We start from the raw sequence: 20,270 nt of genomic DNA, 5'->3' as shown, positions 1-20,270 counted from the left end.
CACCAACCAGGGCACCAGTTGTCTGAAACGAGCCACTTGCCAGCAGGTGAAGTACGGCAAGCAGCTTTGTTTCTGTTGGGATAGTGCGGGGAGTCACTAAAGTGGGGGCCAACTGCTGTTCAATATTTCTCAGCAGCTGCTGAATGGCCTGCCAGTTCAACCGGTACCTCTGGATGATGTCCCGTTCCCTGAGGCCATGCAGGGTTGTTCTTGGGCGGAATATCCTCTCCTGCCTTCTGCGCGGTCTTTGGGGTCCCTGCTGTTGTTGTTGTGGCTGCTGTTGTTGCTGCAGGGCTCTGCGTCTACGTGCACGCTGAAGAAAAAGCACCTCCATGTCTCCCTGTTGCTGCTCTGCTGCTCTGTTGTTTGTTCTGTGTGTTCTGATTAAGTACAGGTGTGTTTGCCCCATTTTAACGCCTGCCCTGACCCAGGCGTTAAAATTTCACGATATTTGTGCTTTGCGTAATTTTTTTGCACCGCCTACCGCGCGGGAGTCATTTTTGCCCCGAAGCATAAATACAACGCACCGCTGTGTACGTCGTTTTTTGGACGGGAACGCCTACCCTGCATGTCATTAACGCAGGGCGGGGTGCCGCTTCCAGAAACTGACGCACATAGCGGCATCTTCCTTTTGCGCCGGCTCGGGCGTCAGGGTTTAAATATGGGGCAACGTTTGCGCTGAATGTGCGTCAACATTTTTGACGCACATTCGGCGCAAACGGAGTATAAATATGCCCCTTTATTCACAATAAACTCGGACATGAGGATACATGTTTTGGCAGGAAGCTCGCTGAAATTGCTCAGGCGAACCCACTCACAGGTACACACAGCCGTTTAGTGACTGCACTCTCGCACCAGAAGAGACCCAATCAACCCTCCAATAATCTGATTCCTCTGGGAAAACCTAAAATATGAGCAAAGTCTGAATACCAAAGACGTTTATTTTCACTCTGCAACTGAACTAAACACAAGGTCGCCAAATGTCCTGCCCTCATTGCCCAAAATCAAATGCACCTCCCAGTTGTGAGGGAGATAAAGTAGACATGCGCAGTAAAATGAATATGCTTTTCATGCTCACACTTACATAGGCGCTTCTCTCTTTGCATTGCTAAATGGCATGGTTGGAAGAGAGGCATCTCAAAAGAGCTCATCCGCAGTGCCCTCTTATCACTGGCTCACTGGTTAACAGCTAAGACTAGTGAAATGTCAGAAATGCAATAGCATATCAAGCCTGTAGCGTGTGCCATATTACATAATAGTACCAATGCCTCTTTGTTCTGTAACACACAGATCTGGTGTCACATTGATAGAAAAAAGGATTATACAGAGTACCACGTGAGACTAGATCACTAGTTCAGGAGATCTTAACGGCTCGAGTTTAAAACAATAACCATGTATTCAGTCAGTCCGCTCTCTGTGTTGTTGCATAAATATAGAAACATAGAATGGATCACAAAATGTAATTTTCCTGGTATGATTATCACAAGAAGGAATGTCCATGATGAAATGCGAACTGGTGATCTTATGCTTAGGTTTAAAAGCTAAATGTGTAAAATATATTTCCGGAGCTATGAGCTAATACAGCCTTCTGTCACAAAGTGCTGCCATTGTAGTCATATTCTCATAGGCATTGCCATACTAGAGTCCTACTTCTATATCAGTGGCAAAGCTCGATTTGAATGTCTGTTCAGCATGTCCGTATAGCCATTCACAAACCTCGCATAGGATAGGTAGAATCCCATACTCACTAAGCCCAGTCTAATAGGAAAACTGAGAGCATGCGGGACCGCTGCACACCAAGCACTCCAAGCGCTAAAGATCTGGTGAACTCCAAGTTATACAGTAAGCATTGGTAAAGTCAATAGTTCTTGCCAATGGCAAGCTTTTGCGTTTAGCTATCAGGTTGGGGGGCGGGGAGAGAGGAAGAGCTGGGGGAAGAGAAACAGATGAGTGAGGAAAAGAAACAGGGACTAGAGGACGAGTGAAAAGGAAGAGAAACAATGATCGTACACAGATATCTGAAATCACAGAAAACACACATGTGCAGTTTTCTGTTATTATTAATTTGAAATAAACAACTGCTCTGAACTCAACCCCAAAATCACCCTTTTTGCCTTTAAGGTGCCTTTAAAGTGGCAGCGCCAACATTATACAAAGCCATTGTAGGTTAGAACTTAGGGCGAACTGAGGTGAATGAGGAATTCAGTTCCCATTATGCATCAGGCACGTGAATAAAGGTCCAGGAGAGGAAATTTGTGCCGCAGATGACAATCCTCTATGTCACAAACAATGGCGAATGTCCCAATGGCATATTGTTAAAAACGGGCTGTAATTTATCGGAATAGGTTTTGTCTAGACAGCTCTGCAAGACACTGAATAGCGAGGCAACTGTGTTTAAAAAGATAAGCCATCTGGGTGAGGACGTACGGATCCTGAAGTGCTCAGGCTGGCACTAGCCAGACTGCCTCCACCTCCATAAACCAACCAGCATCCATTAGTCACTAAGCAGCTTTTATCAGAGGTCAGTTCTGCTGGCGGCTCACTCATGTTATGGCCAAACAACGATAAACAGGAACAGAGAGTCGAAAAAACACAAGCGTTTGTGCCATGGCCAGAAACCAACCAAAAAAAAAAAAATAGTGTACCAAAAGTAACATAAATGGCCAGAAGTGCAATGAGACTTGTAACAGGGCCAGTGTCCATGGGAGGAAACAACACACAAGAAGGCACAAGTGGCAACGATTCACCACTGAAAGCAAGGAATTGTGAAAGGCACACAAAGTAATAAATGAAAAGTGATGGTCATGCCGAAAGCCTACAGGGCAGATACAGCATGCCTTAAAGAGACAGCGCACACGCTGCCTAGGCGAGACCTAAAAAATGCTTTCCAAAAAAGACTTTTCTACAGGCTAATTTGCACCGTCCCTTTGATTTATTCTTCACTGAAGGAATAGTTTAAGTAACACTTATTGTGCTATCAATTCAATGCCTGTTTCACAACTGCTCCCATTAAAATATTTGGAATAAACATCAAAACACCACATCCAAAAAGTTGATGGGATAGCCTGGGTGAAACTTCTACATAGGTTGTTTCTCCCCTAAAATGGGTCTAGAGATAAAATAGAAAAAAATTGGAAATTGTTTTTAATTGAGTGTGGCAGGTCAGACTTGAGAACCTATTTTAGATAGACACAGACCTGAGAGGTCTGTAGAGAGGGGAAAGAGTGCTAGTGAAGAATACAAGACAAGTATTTCTCAATACAGTTACCACAAAACATTCAAATGAATATACGGAAAAATTGGCCTTACCATGTTTCACCTGTTTCAAGGTGGAGGCAACTTGATAGCTGAACACAGACTCACAGAGGAACCTCTCGGAGCCGTCTGAAAACAAAAAAGAACTTTCATGCATCTTCAACTTAAACAGGTGTTCAAATTGATTTCACATCTGAACATTAGTTAAAGTTTTATTAGAGGAAAAACAAATACCAGCACATCGTAAAGTCTGACATTACGCCTTCCGTTAGTCCATCCTCACTAAGTGGCCACGCAGTCCGAATTCCAGACGCACCTGGGGTAGAGGACCTTCCTTCACATTATGACTTTAGTCAATTTTTCTGTTGGTCTCTGCACAGTCTAAGTCTCAGGGTTACAACCCAGTGCCTACTGTTGACTTGGGCTTTTCCCCCTTTTGAGTGTCTCTTAACACCACATGTCCCTGTCATAACTCGTTTGAAACCCCTCCCCCATTGTGGTTCTTGTTACACAATGTATACACTGGTTAGTCAATCATCCATTTTGATATCGCCCCCCCAACCCCACCCCCACCTTAAAATGACTGATTTAAGTATCCATCTGTTCTTCTCAATGAATACATCAGCTTTTATGTTTTCATAACAGCAAACACTTACTGCTCACATTTACATATGTGAATGCTCGTTCTGTCAGTATGTAGGACTGTGTCAAATCATCCCAAGATCCACAAGCATAGCAAAGCCAATAGGTATTTGCTATGTGAGCCCTATTTGGTTTATAAATGTTTTTTTTCAGCAATGTTGCACAACAGCGAAGCTGCAGTGTAGCATGGCATTTTCTAAAAAACATACTATGATGCGGTTAATACTGTTAGCTTTATGTACGTATATTTTTCTTTTAACCATGAAGCACAGCAGCCACACATCTGTACAACATGGCAAAGGAAATATTCCAAATCCTTACTATTTGGATTTATGTTTTAAGCCATGTTGTACAGCTGTGTGGCTGCTGTGCAGTATCTCATTCTACAGTTTGCAATTTTAATTTTTTATGACACGCTGTACAGTTGTGTGTAATGTACAGTCCAGTGGGTAAGTGCAGTTCAGAATGACTAATAAATAGAGAGGTGTATTGTTGGTGTGTGTGCCCCAAAGCAGGGTGATAAGTTGTGGTGTTAGTAAATATCAGCCAAAAAAAGAACATACTTCGCATTTTAACACAGAGCTAGGGTCAAAAGGTATATGTAGGCAGAGTGATGTATCCCCTAGTGCAAGTAAAGGAACTGTGTTTGTTTTGTCTGTTTAAAATGTGAACTGGAGCATTAGCACAGGTTTAATGTTTCCATGAGTTCTTGATGTCGCGGTGTCACTGAACCTGCTGTTTGAAAATAAAGCATGCTCCTGGAAGTGTGCGTTCTAAGGACAGAAAAGAAAGGCGTTTTTGGAGGTGCTTAGAAGAGCACTGAAGTGGCGTTGTTTGAAAAGAAGGACTTTGCCTATTTGTCTGTGCTGAACTTGCCCCAAAGTAATTTTTAGAGACCGGGCCACATTTAGCAGTGCCTGCACTATTATTTGCCTTCAATCTAAGCAGCAAAATGTAGGAGAGGAGAGGAGTTTAAAAAGAAAATATTTTTTAATCTCCAGCTGGGCCAAAGATAAAGACTAAAGTTAAGAGGAAATCACGCCTCCTTTTTGATCTTGGCTGGGTGTGGTCTGGAGGCATACACTCAGATGCAAATGGGAAGGAGAGGAAAGAAAGGCTCACAGCTCTTCACTTCACAGGTTCTTAAGAAAGACATACTTTTTACTTTGTTCAGTCCCTGTTTATGAGAGAAATTAATGCACCATACGACTGCCAGATGTGTTGGTCTGTACCAGTATCTGCACAAATAACAATGTAAATGCCACTATTTAATTTTTTTTATAGCGCCGCTCATCCTAGGGCAGGGTGTCTGAGAGCTTTACATAACATACATATTATATATTGACAATAAATCATGTATGGATGTAAATCCATGTACAAGATGTAAAACAGTGAGGTTACAAGATGTAAGAGTCACATGTCCTTCATAGCTCACTAGGCTATATTAGAAGGATTACAATTTATTAACTGCAAGTATCAAAAAATCTGTGTTAAAAGCAGCAACCTACTTACCTATCTAGCTAAAATAAAAATCTGTCACCCGAATGTTACATGATGTACTATTTAAGGGATATGTTACAGCCTCGTATACTGGAGCATAGTAAGGGCAAGAGCTCCATGAGGAGAGTAATCTGCATGCCTCTTTTCTATAAACGCTCTCACTATGACAACAGTGAAAGCAAATAAACACCAAGCTCCCTTGAAGACACAGCTTGGCAGTTGCCCTTTGTCTTTGAATGTCCAGCAAATGTGACAAGATAAGAACAAGATTAAAAAGCATGTTTACAGAAAGTGAGTTTGTGGAAGAATACAGTAAACAAGGTTTAGACAACAGGAGGGACAAACTCACGCTGGACAGCCTAAAGCAAATAAAGCCAGCAATCAGAAAGCAAGAAAATGTGAGTTACAAACCATAAAGCCAATGGTAAGTAATGGGTGAAATGCATTCCTAGGTCACCTTTCTGAATGTTCCCAAAATATCTGTAGCAAACCAGACAGCGGTGTCTGGTAGGCTTCGACCTAACAAGGATTCATCAGAGCACAGACTTCGAAGGTATTTGAAAATGCATATACAGAAAAATAGGAGCTCATGAAATGACCACAATTAGTGAAAGAAAAAATGTATGGAATTATAATTTAATTCATAATTTAAATTTTACATTCTAACCTCTGAATTGTTCCCGTCCTTTTTGTTAAAACTCTCACGCTCCAATCACATTGTGGGCTCCTGTTATAGCATTACTGTAACATACTGAATGGTGAGGTTCTTTTGATAATTTGCTCAATGATGAGGTTAACTGTGTATAGCATTGGTCACACCAATATAAAAATAAAAAAATAAATGTTTAATTATCCTCTTTTGGATGGTGGCAAGCACTCAATGAGAATGAATTGGGTTTGACAGTAACCTATGTTATGGCAATGTTTGTAGGTGACTAGGTCAGGGGGGCTCAGTATTGAGACGCCAAAATCTGTAGTGTTTCACATGTAAAACTATTACTTGTGTCTTTCAAGTAGGAGGGACAGAGGTGGCTTATCCTGCTATCTTTGGTGCTCCTCTATTGCCTATTATAACCAGCTCCATATTTCAAACCCTGCATGAGCATGGATTATTTGCAGATGTGATTTCAAGTTTTGGCTGACATCAATTTCAGGAGAAAATATCTTTGGGACATTCCAGACCTCACTTAGTAAAGCCATCTTGTTCTGAAACTAAATCATGAACACCACAGTTCCATGAATGCCTCTATAAAACAGCAGTTGGGTAAAAAACGACTCTCAAACTCCACATCCCTGAAGTTGCAGTGTTTGTAAATGTGGTTTGAACTGTGTAAACCAGGCTCCATTTCAAGCCTGAAGTCAGTCAGTATGTATTTGGTGAGTGCTTGTCTGAGCTTCATGTTTTTCACCACAGTCAAGTATTCTGCAATATTAAAGTTTATTTGCAGTGGTCTGTAGAATTCTAGCTTGTTGTGTAGCTGCCTTTGCGTCTCACAGCACATGTGACTTTGAACTTATTCCAAGTCTTTGAGAGGGCCAATCTCCTGCTGGTGTCCTGCATTAGGATTCTTTGTGGCGATGCCCATACGGTTTCTAGGCCTGTGAGTGCATTCTAGGTATTATTCAGATTCTAGAAAGTTTTGTGACTTGGTCTTGTGGCATCTGGATGTGGACGGTGTCTGGGTCACTTTCCTAGATGTGGTGCCAGTAGTTAAATATATACTTATCGATCCAGAGCAACAGGGAGATTTTCCCCCGTCATGAACTGTACCCATTGATCTGTAGACTTAACGTTTGCAGAACATCAGGTGCAGAATATATGTTGGTGAATTGCCCCATTCAATACAATTTTTTTTTGCTGTTAGGCTCCACACATTAGTTCCACAATGCAAGACTATAGGGTAGATGATACTGAAGAGCTTTAGCACTAATATTACTCGTGGGCTGACGTATGCCAGTTGCCTCCCGATGGTTTATAAAGCACACAATGATTTTTGGTCTCGCCCTCACAGCGCAAGCGCTGTACTGCAAGTTGTATTCTTTATAATTCACGGAGCTTACAACCTGCCCACATCATACCATTAATTGGTTTTGTTGTCACTCTGACTTGCAATCTTTGGATTGCTTAGCTTCAGTGAGGTTGCCTTAATTTCATTCTTGTGTTAATTCCTTCCTGGAGCATGGAACAAGTACACATATTCTTCCTTGTCTTTTTGCAATGCACTATATTTTTCATTTGATAAGCATTTTAGTATTATCCCTAGAGGTGCAATGTGTTTTCCTACTTTGAACCCAGGCATACAGTTTCTTATTATGTTGCTTTCACTCGATTTGCCACCTCTATTGACGCTTTAGTTACTTAAACCCACAAGTGACTACTCTACACTATGCCACTCCACTCCACACAATAACAGTCAGTGACACTCTATGCCATGCTGCTCCATTTAATTCTACGCCACTACACTCTACGCCACTACAGACAGTGCTACTCACCTTGATCACTCGGCCTCTGTAGGTCAAGATCCTGGAGGAGGGAGACTTACCACTCCATCTTTCAACATGGTGGAGTATTACAAACTATAAAAGCGTACAAAGTACTGTAGCCACAAAGCATTCCATCATTGGAGTCAAGCGCTTTTGTCCTCCACTAGATGATGCAGAAGATGTAGATCTCAAAGCTCAGAAGGATCCTTTATGTCAAAACGTGTAATCAGCACGACCAGTACAGAATCCTGCACTGGCAGCCTATGAATTTTTTTCCAAGTGCATGCCAGCGGTGGAAGTCTTTCAGAGATGGTAAAGAGTCTCAGATTAATGCAAACTTTCCTCAAATAATACTAGCAGATTTGCAGAAGGCATCTGAGACCTTACACAACATTGGACCCTATAAAAGCTCAGAGAAATCGCTGTCTTCTCCAATCCAGTCATTCCAATGCTGGGGTAGTTTCTTGATACAAGTGTCACAAAAGCATATCCTTAGGGGGGGGAACTCCCTTCTATACACCCAAAATTTCAGAAGGAAACAGAATTACTTCCATACACTACCAGGTGTCCTTGAGGATCCAGTTAATGGAGGTAATATTTTTACCCCATGCTTGCCATAGACCTTCCCTCTTCCAGAAAGATTAAGTGCAACATCCAGAGCTTGCAACTCTATGTGAATGATAATGCTCTGTTGGCCTGGGGGTTCCAGAGCCTTCTGGGAATGCAGCCATATTGCGTAAGGGCTCTGCATTGCTAAGTTCCATATGCTTTTCATGCAACCTTACGAAGAATACAAATGGAGCCCTTATCTATATGGTATTTTCTTTTTTTACTATTAATCCTACTCCGTAGCCACTTGACATACATTTTTTTTTTCTTTTTTGCAAATAGTGAACTGGTGAGCATATACATGCATACAGGTAGGAGAAAGTGAGGTGACTGCCTCTTTTTTTAAAATAGGGCCCTGACCAGGATGCACATAGACCCAGTGGAGGGAAGGGCGTGTGATAAGAGTACCTCCGTTTTGTAAATAGGAGAGTTGCGAGGATGTGCATGCTTTAAGGGAAAAGAAGAGATGCTGAATTCCACATATGACTTGTGGGAGTCGTAGAAGCATACAAAACTTTGAACTAAAAAAAAAAAAAAAACTTAGAAGTGTGTTTCCTGCTACACCTCTGTAGCACAAGGTGTTCAGAAATTGATATTGTGGGATATGTTTGGGCTAAAAGTAGCACAGTCTATCACGGGATCTTTAGACGTATCTTCACATATTTTTTAAACACCAAGACAGGCTGCTAAGTAGGCATGTCATAGAAGAGCATGAGTGAATGTTGAATAACAGGGGACTCAAAGAGATTTACTCATTTGAGGGATACCGGTCTCAATACGTTTCCCATCATAAGAGAGACAAAATGCTAGTACTTTGCTTCCAGGTTCCCAGAGTTGGAATCCAAATGGAATGCCAGTTTCATAGACAGTTGTCTAAAGCATCCTGTTTCTATCCTCCCCAAGGTGAGCTTCAGTTTGAAACTGCACAGAACATCTTCTTTGCCGTGTACATTTACAGTGATTGTCTTATTTGAAACTTCTCCCCTTCTGCAAAGGGGCATGCTGTACACTTCGTTCAGGCTGGATTTCCTTTCCAGTATGTCTGGTAGGGTTCACAACTATTTCATGCGGTCTCTGAACTTGATGTGTATATCGGATTCTGAATTCTAGAAGCATGAGCAGTAAGTAGGCAAATGTCTTTACACATTCTGATCCTATGCCTTTCAGTGGAAAAATATCCTAATTTGCTGTTGATGGAAACTGCTTGATCCAATAAAATACTAGTTAGAAATTACACTCTGTTTTGTATATGGCCAGATTTGGCTTTCAGTATTCCTCTGGAAAGTAGTAATTATTGCTTGTCACAATTACCTTCCTTCTGCATTCTTTTTTACTTTCTCCCTCCTTTTAAGAAACCTGCTCCTCCTTACAATTTGAATATAATTTTGTGCAACATGGTGAGCCCCCATTTAGACACATACTTCAGACCTGAGGCTCATGCTGCATTAGAAATGGTAGTTGCTATTAGACTAAGTAAGATTCAAGCCCTCTATACCCACAGACCATGTTCAGGGTTTAGCCACAACAAGGTGTTAAAAACCTGCCCTTTTTACTTCCAAAATATGTCCTCTCACACCTGCTGCACTGGCCCTTTAAGTTTGTAGAGGTAACCCCAAAACACCCACCTCCTTCTTGTGAGCCCAGCCTCTCTGTGCCCTAAACAGCCCAGTGAGTAAGAGTCAAAGAAGGTGGCAGGATCAAAACTTTCTGTGTATTCCTGCAATTTTTTAAAAAGGTGATTTTTCTCTACCAGTCTCGGTCTTCATTTGCCTCTTTGTTTTTTTTGTTGCTAACTTCGTATTTTTAAACTGATGCTTTGTTCTAACCGTGCTTGTATGAATTTACATCTTGGTTGTCTTCAAACGTGGCCCTTGTAAACTGCTGTCTTTGATCTACCCATGACAGTATGAATTTCCCTCCTAGTTTTTCACAGAGACTTTATTAAGCCTCGCCCCCAGCCCCTTCCTTACAAGGTTTAAAAAAGGCTAAACACACCTCAGTGGCTAACCAGAGTGTGTTTAGGAGAGTGGGTAATCTGCTACGTGCATTAAACTGTGCTTGGAAAGTGTATGCAACACTTGCTTCTGGCTTGAAAAAGTGATAGGTTTAAGTGTGCAAAAGTTGTTTCAGAATTGTCCCTTATCCGAAAAGTAGAATCTGGTAGCTAGGAAGTGTGGGTTGTGCCTGTCAGTATCCAAGGAGATTTTGGATAGATGAGCACCTACTTGACCCCTTCCACAGCAGCCTGGCCTTAAGGTCACTTATATAAATTTCTATAGGTTGTTGCATCTTTTGCTGTGATTGGTTGCTAGGGCTAGTATTCTATTGGATTAAGTGATTAAGGTTTGAGTTGTGATTGGGTGTTAGGGCTAGGGTTTCCACTGGACTGAAGGTTTAGGGTAACAGTTCTGATTGGCTGTCAGGGTTAGGGTTCTGATTGGTTAGTAGGACTAGGGCTCTTATTGGGTTTAGGTTTTGATTGGCTGTTAGGGCAAGTGCTGTGATTGAGTAATAGGGCCAGGTTTCCCATTGGCTCTAGGGTTGGGATTCTGATTCGTTAGGGGTAGGGTTCCACTGGCCACTAGGCCTATTTAAGCCTAAGGGTCAGGGAGTCTCAGTTCGGCCGTGGAGACGAAGGGTGGAAAGGACAATGGCAGTTGCCTGTTTGGGCCAGGTCGGGCCTAGGGCCAGAGATGCTGTCCAATTTTCACTTTGAAGCAACCACCTTAATCCCTCCACATCTACCAACATCCAAACACAATACCAGCAAATACATTTTACTTATGTACCACAAACAAACTTTATACAGATTTCAATGTCTCAACAACCACTACAAAACCCCAAATACCACACCTACACACAATTCCACCACAACTACAACACTTTGGCAACTTATTCTCACACAAAACACAACTCTATCCCATCCACTAACACATCACCAACACAACACAAAGCCACATTATACATAACTTTAATGAATCCAGACACACACTCCCTGTTCATACTAAACACCAGCTCCTATCCTCCACATCCTCCTAACAGATACTGTTTTATCACGATGAAACCTATATACTTCCATCACACCATCCATCAACACCCTCCTCCTCTTTTTACAAATTACACACAACCATACAATCCCTACACTCCGCTCCACCAGACATATTACCTCGTGTCCATCCCCTCTAACACACCACATACACTCTTCTCCAAAATACATCACCACCCCTTGTATTATTCAAATGCCACTCACCAGCAGTAACTCACATACAAATCCTTCACAGAAAACCACATCATTATCGCCTCTAACTACTCCACAAAAACAAAACACACACACCAGCACATCAAAATCACACAAACGTTCAAACTTTCCGTCACACTCATTGCCACCCTCATGACAACACAAAATGTACAAATTCTGAACCAACTTTACTCCAAAATTAAGTTCTCAATCTTCACCAACATCTACCACAAACACCCCAACACAGCAACATTCATTCACCGTATCTCATCCAATGCACAATTTAGAGCCTTAGACTATTACCCAGATTCTCCACTACCACCCCTAACCTACTCCTTCAACCCTAAACTGACGCAAACAAAATAAACAACATGCCACTCTTCACAATTTCGCATTGCCATGTCTATTACACAACAATGCTACTCTACAAAAAGAAAACAACTCACCATGCCACTCTCAACTACCATCTCTTGCACCGACACACAAAGACCCAGCAAAATGCCTGCTAATCCTGCTGGACTGGGAACACAATACAGAACAAGCATTTGCAATGCAATAGGTCTCACATTTGCTTGAGTTAGAGTTATTGGCATTTTAAATGCATAACTGGACTTTTCTTGCTGCATAGTTTGGTCCTCTCTGCCACATAATTCCAGTGATCCTGCATATAACTATGGCACTTCCATTTACATTCTTCCTCTATCTGCAGCAAAAACATGAAAATATTGCCATTTAGCATCCTAATTTAAATCTACCATGCTAATTAGAATAGAATACAATTTTCACCGCCCCACCATCAGAGTTGCTGGCTGACTAACAAAAAGGCTGGTGGAGGGCTAGGAGAAGAAATATTAAAAAGGATGTGCAAAGAGGCTGATGTGTAATCGGAAAGTAGTGGTACAGTATTTGTTACAAATATGGAGCTACGGGATGGAGATAGGCCTGCTGTAATAAGCTAGAAGATTTAAAGGCTGTGTCTGGTTTGCATGTTACTTTTTATCCAAACCAGTAATTAGACTTGTATTCAAAGTTAAGTTGTAAAAGTTGCCAGCACGTAAGTTAAGCATCACTGCAGTAAACATGTGTTTGAGATGTAAAACATTTGTCTTCATTTGATATGCACCAAAGGCCTCCAGTTGTCTATCTCTCTAATGGGTGTAAGAACCACATACCAGATTCCCCCAGGCTGCTTGAAACACTACTAGAAAATTAACTGCATCAGGATTTGTTTGCGAACAATACAGGCATGAGAATGGAAGCTATGAGGCAAGTAAAAAAGCCTAATATGTGTGATGGAAAACGAGACGAACACTGCGTGGGCAAGATACTTGCAAACCTGAAAAGCTTGCAGTGTGCCAGATGCTAGGATGCTACTGTGTTTGAGCTATAGATACATATGCAGGAACTCCGCACGATGTGGAGCGGGAAATGCACACAGGGGATAAGCAGAGTGTGGTATACTGTATGAGATGCATGTGGATGATGCTCAGAACTGTGGTGTTTAAGATGAACACAAACAAGAGTGGTCCGTGAGATACTTGCAAATGCAGCAAGTGTAGTGCGTGAGAGCAGCTTAGAAATCAGTACACCATGTGAGGTCACAAAGGAGTAATGTATGAGATACTCTTAAGCACGAGAAACCAAAGAATGTGGGTAGACTCACAAACGCATGAAGCATTCTGTATGTAATGCTGTGAATGCTGGTCGCAAGTAAGGGAAGCCTCGCATGGAGAAGGCTTAGCAACACAGAACGTGGGGAGACTCATTTACCTGGGAAACTAGTGTGATGAACAAACAAGCCTTGTGTGTGAGATACTGTCTGTGATTTTACCACACACCAGAACCCTGGTTTGAGATACTCTTAAACGTGTACAGTGTGAAACACTCACAAACATGAACAGACTAGAGTGCGAGGCTCATAAACACAAGTGGGAGATTCTCTACAACACTTTAACCTCAGTACGGTGAGTCTAACACTTTCGAGACGCTGCTGTGTGCCTGAGATGCCCTTGAGAAGCATACTGTGGAAGATGCTTACAAACACAAGAATCCTACATAAGTGTGTTATGTACATTTCTCATAAACAGTGTGTGTGAGAAGAACACATACACCATGCAGGTACAAGAAATGTGGTGCACAAGATGTACACAAACATCAAAAGAAACATTAAAAAAACAACCCTGCCTCAACAGAGTTTGTAGTAAAACTAAGCGCACATGTTTTTAAAACAGATATCTGTTACATCATAGCTAATTTTAAATTTAGGATACCATGATTGCATACTGTTAGAAAAGGAGACAGTGGTTAAAAAATAACAAAGAACAACCCCATCAAAAATATACAAACTTGTGCGCTAATGCTTTTCACAAAATGTTTTTTAAATGCTTGTGGAAAAATACCCAGCAACTTAATGTTATGTACGCATCTGTTTTCCACAGAGTTATTTATTTCAGTTATATTTCTATACATTTTAGAAAATGTAAACTACCTTCGCAGATTATGTGCAGTAATGAAGAAAGCCAAATGGTTTTGGTAGTTTTTTTTTTTTTACAGAATATTAAAAGAAGACTAAAGTAAGTGTTACCAAGACGCTAGTGGAACAAGCAAACAAAAAAGCCATCACCAACATACTGCAAAAACACAAACGTTTGGGTGCTTTTAAAAAAGACCAAGCATTGTAATTATGGAAGCCAGAGGCTCAGGGAACAAACCAATGTTGCAATGAAGTGTAAATAAAAATTAACGTTGAAGTATACAGACATGTATGCTGATGTATTTCCTAAAGTTGTTTTTCAAAGTTGTTGGAAAAAAGAAACAGCAACATTGTATTAAAGAAAACCGCACTTGTGTTTTCTAAAGAGATATTAGAGTTATGTTATTTTAATAATTTAAAAAGTAAATTACCTTTGATGGTTACACACAAAACTAGGGAGCCAAAAGCTTGTGTAAAATAAGCCATTTGCTCTGACCACGCTGCATCTGTAGTTTTGTTTGCAAACAAGAATAAGAGAAGATTACGACGGAAGGCTAAAAACAACAATCCTCAAACATGAGCCAAGACTGACGGAAAAAATAGCAAGCCAAAATAAAATTAAATAAAAAAAAAAATAATAAAAAAAAAAAAATTAAAAAAAGAAGAGTACATGTAGCAGAGGAAACCAAACACCAAAAGGTGGGAAAAAATAAAAAGTGACCATTTAAAAGTAAGAATTTATTACAAAGTACAAATTACAACCGAAGGGCGGGATTTGGGAGTGATCTAAGCCCCATAGATTAAACACAGCATGCCTTGAAGATACAGCGCATACGCTGCCTAGGCGAGACCTAAAAACAGCAATATTGTAACCCTCATGCAGCCAATATCAGCGCTAATGACACACCTGCTACAAGTTCAAAATATACTGCTCACTCATCTCCAAAACAAAATCACACCACCACCAAACACAATCTTTAAACTGCCTACTTACAAATGCTTGATCACTCTCTAAAAACTAGCACCACATCTATGACCTACTCACTGAGACATATCCTGACTTACTCTTCAGAACTAGTTACTGTTCAAAGCATCACACCAGTCACATGGTCAAGCCCCTATTTGGTAATTTTCCAACATAAAACACCACAAATCAACACACCAAATACACCCTTACATACATTCACCTATAGACTATTGAACAAACTCAATTGTGAACTCTTAAAAACACAACTAACAGCCAACACAGATCTAGACATAATAAGTTCGGTCAAAAAACTTTATGAGTGGCTACAGGAAGCTTTCAATAGCGTAATAACACTCAGAAAAAAACAGTAAAAAAGAAAACAAGCACCTTGGAGAAATACAGAACTAAAACAGGTAAAACAACAAATCAGAAGGCTGCAACAAACCTGGTGCAAAACAAAAAACATTGAAAGACAAATTTCACCTATGCAAACTTAACAAATTATACAAATCGTCAATCAAAAAAGCAATCAAAGGTACTACTCAGACAGAATTCAAAATGCTATATCTGCAAATAAAGAATTTTATAAAATTCTAAAAGAATTTCAAAAACATAAATGGATACAAAGGAACTCATCCCATTACTCAACAATTAACGGACAAACTGGCATATCATTACACAACCAAGGCAGACACATTGGGCTCCCCTTTAAAACAAAGGAAAACCACTAGAACTAACCCATTTCCAAAAATCCCCTCCAATAGTAAGCTAACTCAGCCTCTGCACTCCTTCAAATAAATATCACAAATGTTATATTATTTTTGTGTTTAACATTTTCATAGGTCATTGCATAGTTTCTATATAAGTTGTTTGATTAGATGCTTAGGAGTCTTTGTTTTTGTTTTTTATTTTATCTAGCACATTAGGTAAGTATAACTATTTATCTACAAGCATTTTACTATTGAAATATTAAGGAAAGATAAGATTATGTCATAAAAGTACACACATAAATGACCTTCAAATACTGCAACTATTGAAAGTCTGTTTCCATACCATACAACTTTAAATTTCAATATGTTATATTCCTTACACATATATTGCCTTACTATATAATATATATTTATTACTTTAGTCCTACTGTACAAGAGAAAAAAATACTCTCTTGAAAGCTTTACTCATCCCAAACCCATCGTACTACTATGAAATCCAAAATAACCTGTCCTAGACTAATCTCTCCTCTATACTTCCTGGCTCACCCCAAACCTCAGTTTACTGCTATGATCTCCCAAACAACCCTACTAAATTCTCCCCCATTTATCTCCCCTTTGACTCATCCCAAATCCCAGTTTACTACTAGGATATCCCTAATCCCCTTCTACAGACTCTTCCCTCCTCCACCTCTCCTTTACTCATTCCAGACCTTATCTTACTACTATGATCTCCCAATTAACAATTCTGGATTCTTCCCTCCTCTATCCCTCCACTATTCTATTCAATCCAACTAACCAACTCGCATGTCCTCCACTCAAATTAACTTATACCTCCCATACTAATACTGTACTCATATTTACCTATATTAATCCACCACTAATCCTTTTGGGTTCCAGAGAAGAGTCTTACTCTCCGAAAACCGCTCAGAGGTAGTAAGTGCTATATAAATACAATTACAATAATCCATGCCACCCCACTCTATGCCACTCCACTCTGGGCAATGCCAATAATGTTTAGCCATGCTGAACATCATCCACACTGTTGTACAACATGGTTAAAAGACATTGTCAAAGTCAATAGCTCTCACATAGGTGTGACCTATTGGCTTTACTAATGCTTCTTTCTTAAAGTGTCTTTATGTGGAACAGAGCGTTTTAAACTCACAATAATATATGCCCTTGAAGGTGTAGCCTGAATTATGGTAAATATCTGTGACATTAAGAAATAATTTGATTTGTATTGGTCAGTGTACTTGGGGGTCACAGGACTGGATAAAATGCCTTTATATTAATATTTACACAAATTAGACTGTGGTTAATTGGGTCGAGGGACCCTCAATCTTTGTAGAAAGAGGAAATAAACTCTTGAAACCACAAGTGTCAGATAGTAGTAGGATTTGAAAAGTTGTACTGGTGATTGTTGAATTTAGTCTGAGCTGTGATTGAGCACCTCTTTTAATATTTTATATGTGCCTTAGATTTTACTTTTTTTGTTTTTGTTTAAATGGCCTCATAATTTTCCATACAATTACTAGTTTATTTATGGAATACTGGTAATCTTTAATAATTTTCTCAAGGTGATGCAGGTTTGTCTGGATTTTTTCCTGGGTTTCTTTGAGGGTTTTTGATGGGGATTTAACTCTATCCATTTCTAAAGTGGGCTGTCCATGCCAGACAATACACTTTGGCTATGTAAAATTCTAGCAACCATGATTTTGCGAATCAAAATTGGACATCTGTGTGCACAAAGTGGACACTTTCAGCATCATGTTGAACTCTGGAGTGCTAAGCGCTGTGTGAATAAGGACCAAAGTGAATAGCTGGGATATGTCACAAATTACACATCAAACTAATGTTACCTTAAGTGTACATCTCACTGACCAGATCTACCAACGAATCAATCTTTAATGCAGTGTAACACAAAAAGAGAGATGCAATTCACAAGTTAAATTTTGAGAGCTTGACATGAACATAAAAGTAGAACAACGCTCATAGCTTCCAAAAACTATGTATTGAATGAACTAGTGAACTGTAGAGGTCCTGGACTAAGTAATGTTATTTAAATATCTGACATTCTTACAGTATCAACATTGCACTGTGATTAAGCATGACATCTGGCAGCAAAGAGAAGCCATGTCTTTCATGCTGAATTATCAAGATGATGAAGCCACATATACTCTAGCAGCCTACTGGCAAGCAATCAAGAAATACGTCTTCAGGCACCACTTCAAGGGTGATTTAATTTCCAAGCGGTTTTATGAGTAATCTATGTAATGGTCTGCACTGTGCAACGTGGTATTTAGGAAGCTGCGTGTTTTCATTGTCCTCTCGTGGTTTTAGTACTGCTACAGTGAATACCAACAGCAATGCAAACTTAATTTTTATGTCATGCTGTGGTGGAGCCGAAACAATTAAAATAATGATTACGCGGGGTTATCATTTACATCATCATTTACATATCTAGCCTGACACCCGCGATTATCAACTGCTTTGACTAAGATATTGACCCGGTTTTAACAAAATTAATCTGTAATGGATATAAAACAAAAACTTAGGCGGCATAAATTTGGCCTACTTTTATTATTAGTAGATGTTCGATCAGTGTACATCAGCCAGAATAGGCTACTTCTCAAAAACAAAAATTACAGGTATATCTAGGGGTAAAGTAAGAGTTAACCACACCTCTCTTGAATAAATCCACTTTTTTCTACCAAACTGTACCAATATCCATTCTCTTTATGTTTACGGAAACACTACTCAGGCACTGCTCTTCTAAAAACAAAGGGCGGAGCCAGTAGGTCTGGCTCCTATTTGGAGTCCTGCATAAGATATTAAAAATGAAAAGGAGTGGGGTGGAATGCGTAAAGAAGACCTTTCATAAAATGCACCTACAGCAGCGATTGAAACAGGAAAGGGTGATCATGCAGACCAAGGAAAGCTGAAAGGGCCAGTAGGTAGAGCTGGACTGTAGCTATCTCCAGCTCTCATAAGCAAAGGACGCGCAAACTGCAAGGTGTCAGAAAAATGAGACTGAAAAGGGTGACGCCTTCTGACTAGCAACAATGTACAAACGTAGTCCAGAAGCCTATATAGAAGGATTTTGTTGCAGGTTTCACGGCCACCAAGAGGACAACTGCAACCTCATTAAGAGAACAACATAAATTCAACATACACTGCTTTATTTACATGCCTGCAGCATTTGGAGATTAGGTCGGAGGACTGAACCATCCTGCTGCGGAATAGATATACTGCACATGGAAGGCACACCCAAATAATGAATCCCAACATATCAGTGTTCCTGATACTCCTCTTTCAATCACAGACAGTCAGAATCAGCTGTGCACCCTCCTGCACCTTCTGTAGCTCAATGGACAGAAGTGTGATCAGTGGAAAGGCATACAGTAGGTTCTAAAACTAGCTTAACATGAAGGAGTTCCCCAGGGAACCATCCACAAGGAAGAGTAAGGCACACAATCTAGCTTTGTGGCTATGTTCTGGGCTGTGGCAAACAGGTACACAAATGGAAACCCCAATAGGTAGATATCACTTGAAGGTTTAGCTCCCTTTCTTGGTCCTCCAGTCAGAGGCAAGTGGGTATTTGCCTTCATATTGAAGAGCTTGCTAGTTTAGCCACTTCTGTAAAGATTCCCTGTCACTGAACCCCATTCCACAGTCAAACTGACTCCCAAGACAGGACCCGAATCCAACACAGCCTTGTCTGATATATATAATGAATGGTGGAGTGTTGTACGACAGGATCTAAATGGTGTTTCCTGATTTTGAGGGGAGAAATGCCTTCATGTCAAGTTGAACAGCCTGTAGCTCTAATGCATTATGTGCAGATGTCACAGATCAAGGTCCTGTGCCTCTCTGTGGCCCAGAAAGATGTGCCACCAGAGGGAAGAAGCATCTGTGGCATGGTAGTCTGAGCTTGCGGGTTGCTCAATGGATAAATCAGAAGGTTGAAGTGGTACATCCACCAGAGCAGATCCTGACGCACGGACTAGAAAATCTGCCATTGATCCAAGATACTTCACCCACTGTTTCCTTAGACATCACTGAGTGCTCCCGTTTAACATCTGGCAAAGGGCTCCCACAGGGTGCACAGTGCCATTAGGCACAAGAGGTGCAAGACATGCAGGGCCGGAATTACGTCTTAAGTCAGACATGTTGGAATCATCACCCGAATATCCACAATACGTTGCGGAAGAGGAAAAGCAGTGATAAGGGTGATGTTGAGAACTTCGCTCATAAAAGTTAGTCTCTATGAGTAGGACGGTGGTGAGACTTTTGGATATTGATGGTAAAGCCCAAAACGTGACGAAGTCTCACCTTTCCCCACAGATGTTCCTGGATCAGTGTGCGGGACAACACCTCCACCAGTCAGTCAAC

General features: G+C 40.5%; 1 protein-coding gene across 1 annotated transcript in view; it reads right to left on the bottom strand.

Moving 5' to 3' along the window:
* The window catches only part of ANAPC16 (anaphase promoting complex subunit 16), a 170,309-nt gene that overhangs the window by 23,253 nt on the left and 126,786 nt on the right, over positions 1-20,270 (bottom strand). Inside the window, exon 3 of the mRNA XM_069240387.1 lies at positions 3,310-3,384. Within this exon, the coding sequence (XP_069096488.1) occupies positions 3,310-3,384 (75 nt within the window). The remainder of the gene's footprint in view (positions 1-3,309; positions 3,385-20,270) is intronic.

The sequence above is a fragment of the Pleurodeles waltl genome, chromosome 6, assembly GCF_031143425.1.
Source record: "Pleurodeles waltl isolate 20211129_DDA chromosome 6, aPleWal1.hap1.20221129, whole genome shotgun sequence".
Taxonomy (NCBI): Eukaryota; Metazoa; Chordata; class Amphibia; order Caudata; family Salamandridae; genus Pleurodeles; species Pleurodeles waltl.
Note: the sequence above shows the minus strand (reverse complement) of the source record. Positions and strands in the feature narration are given on the sequence as shown.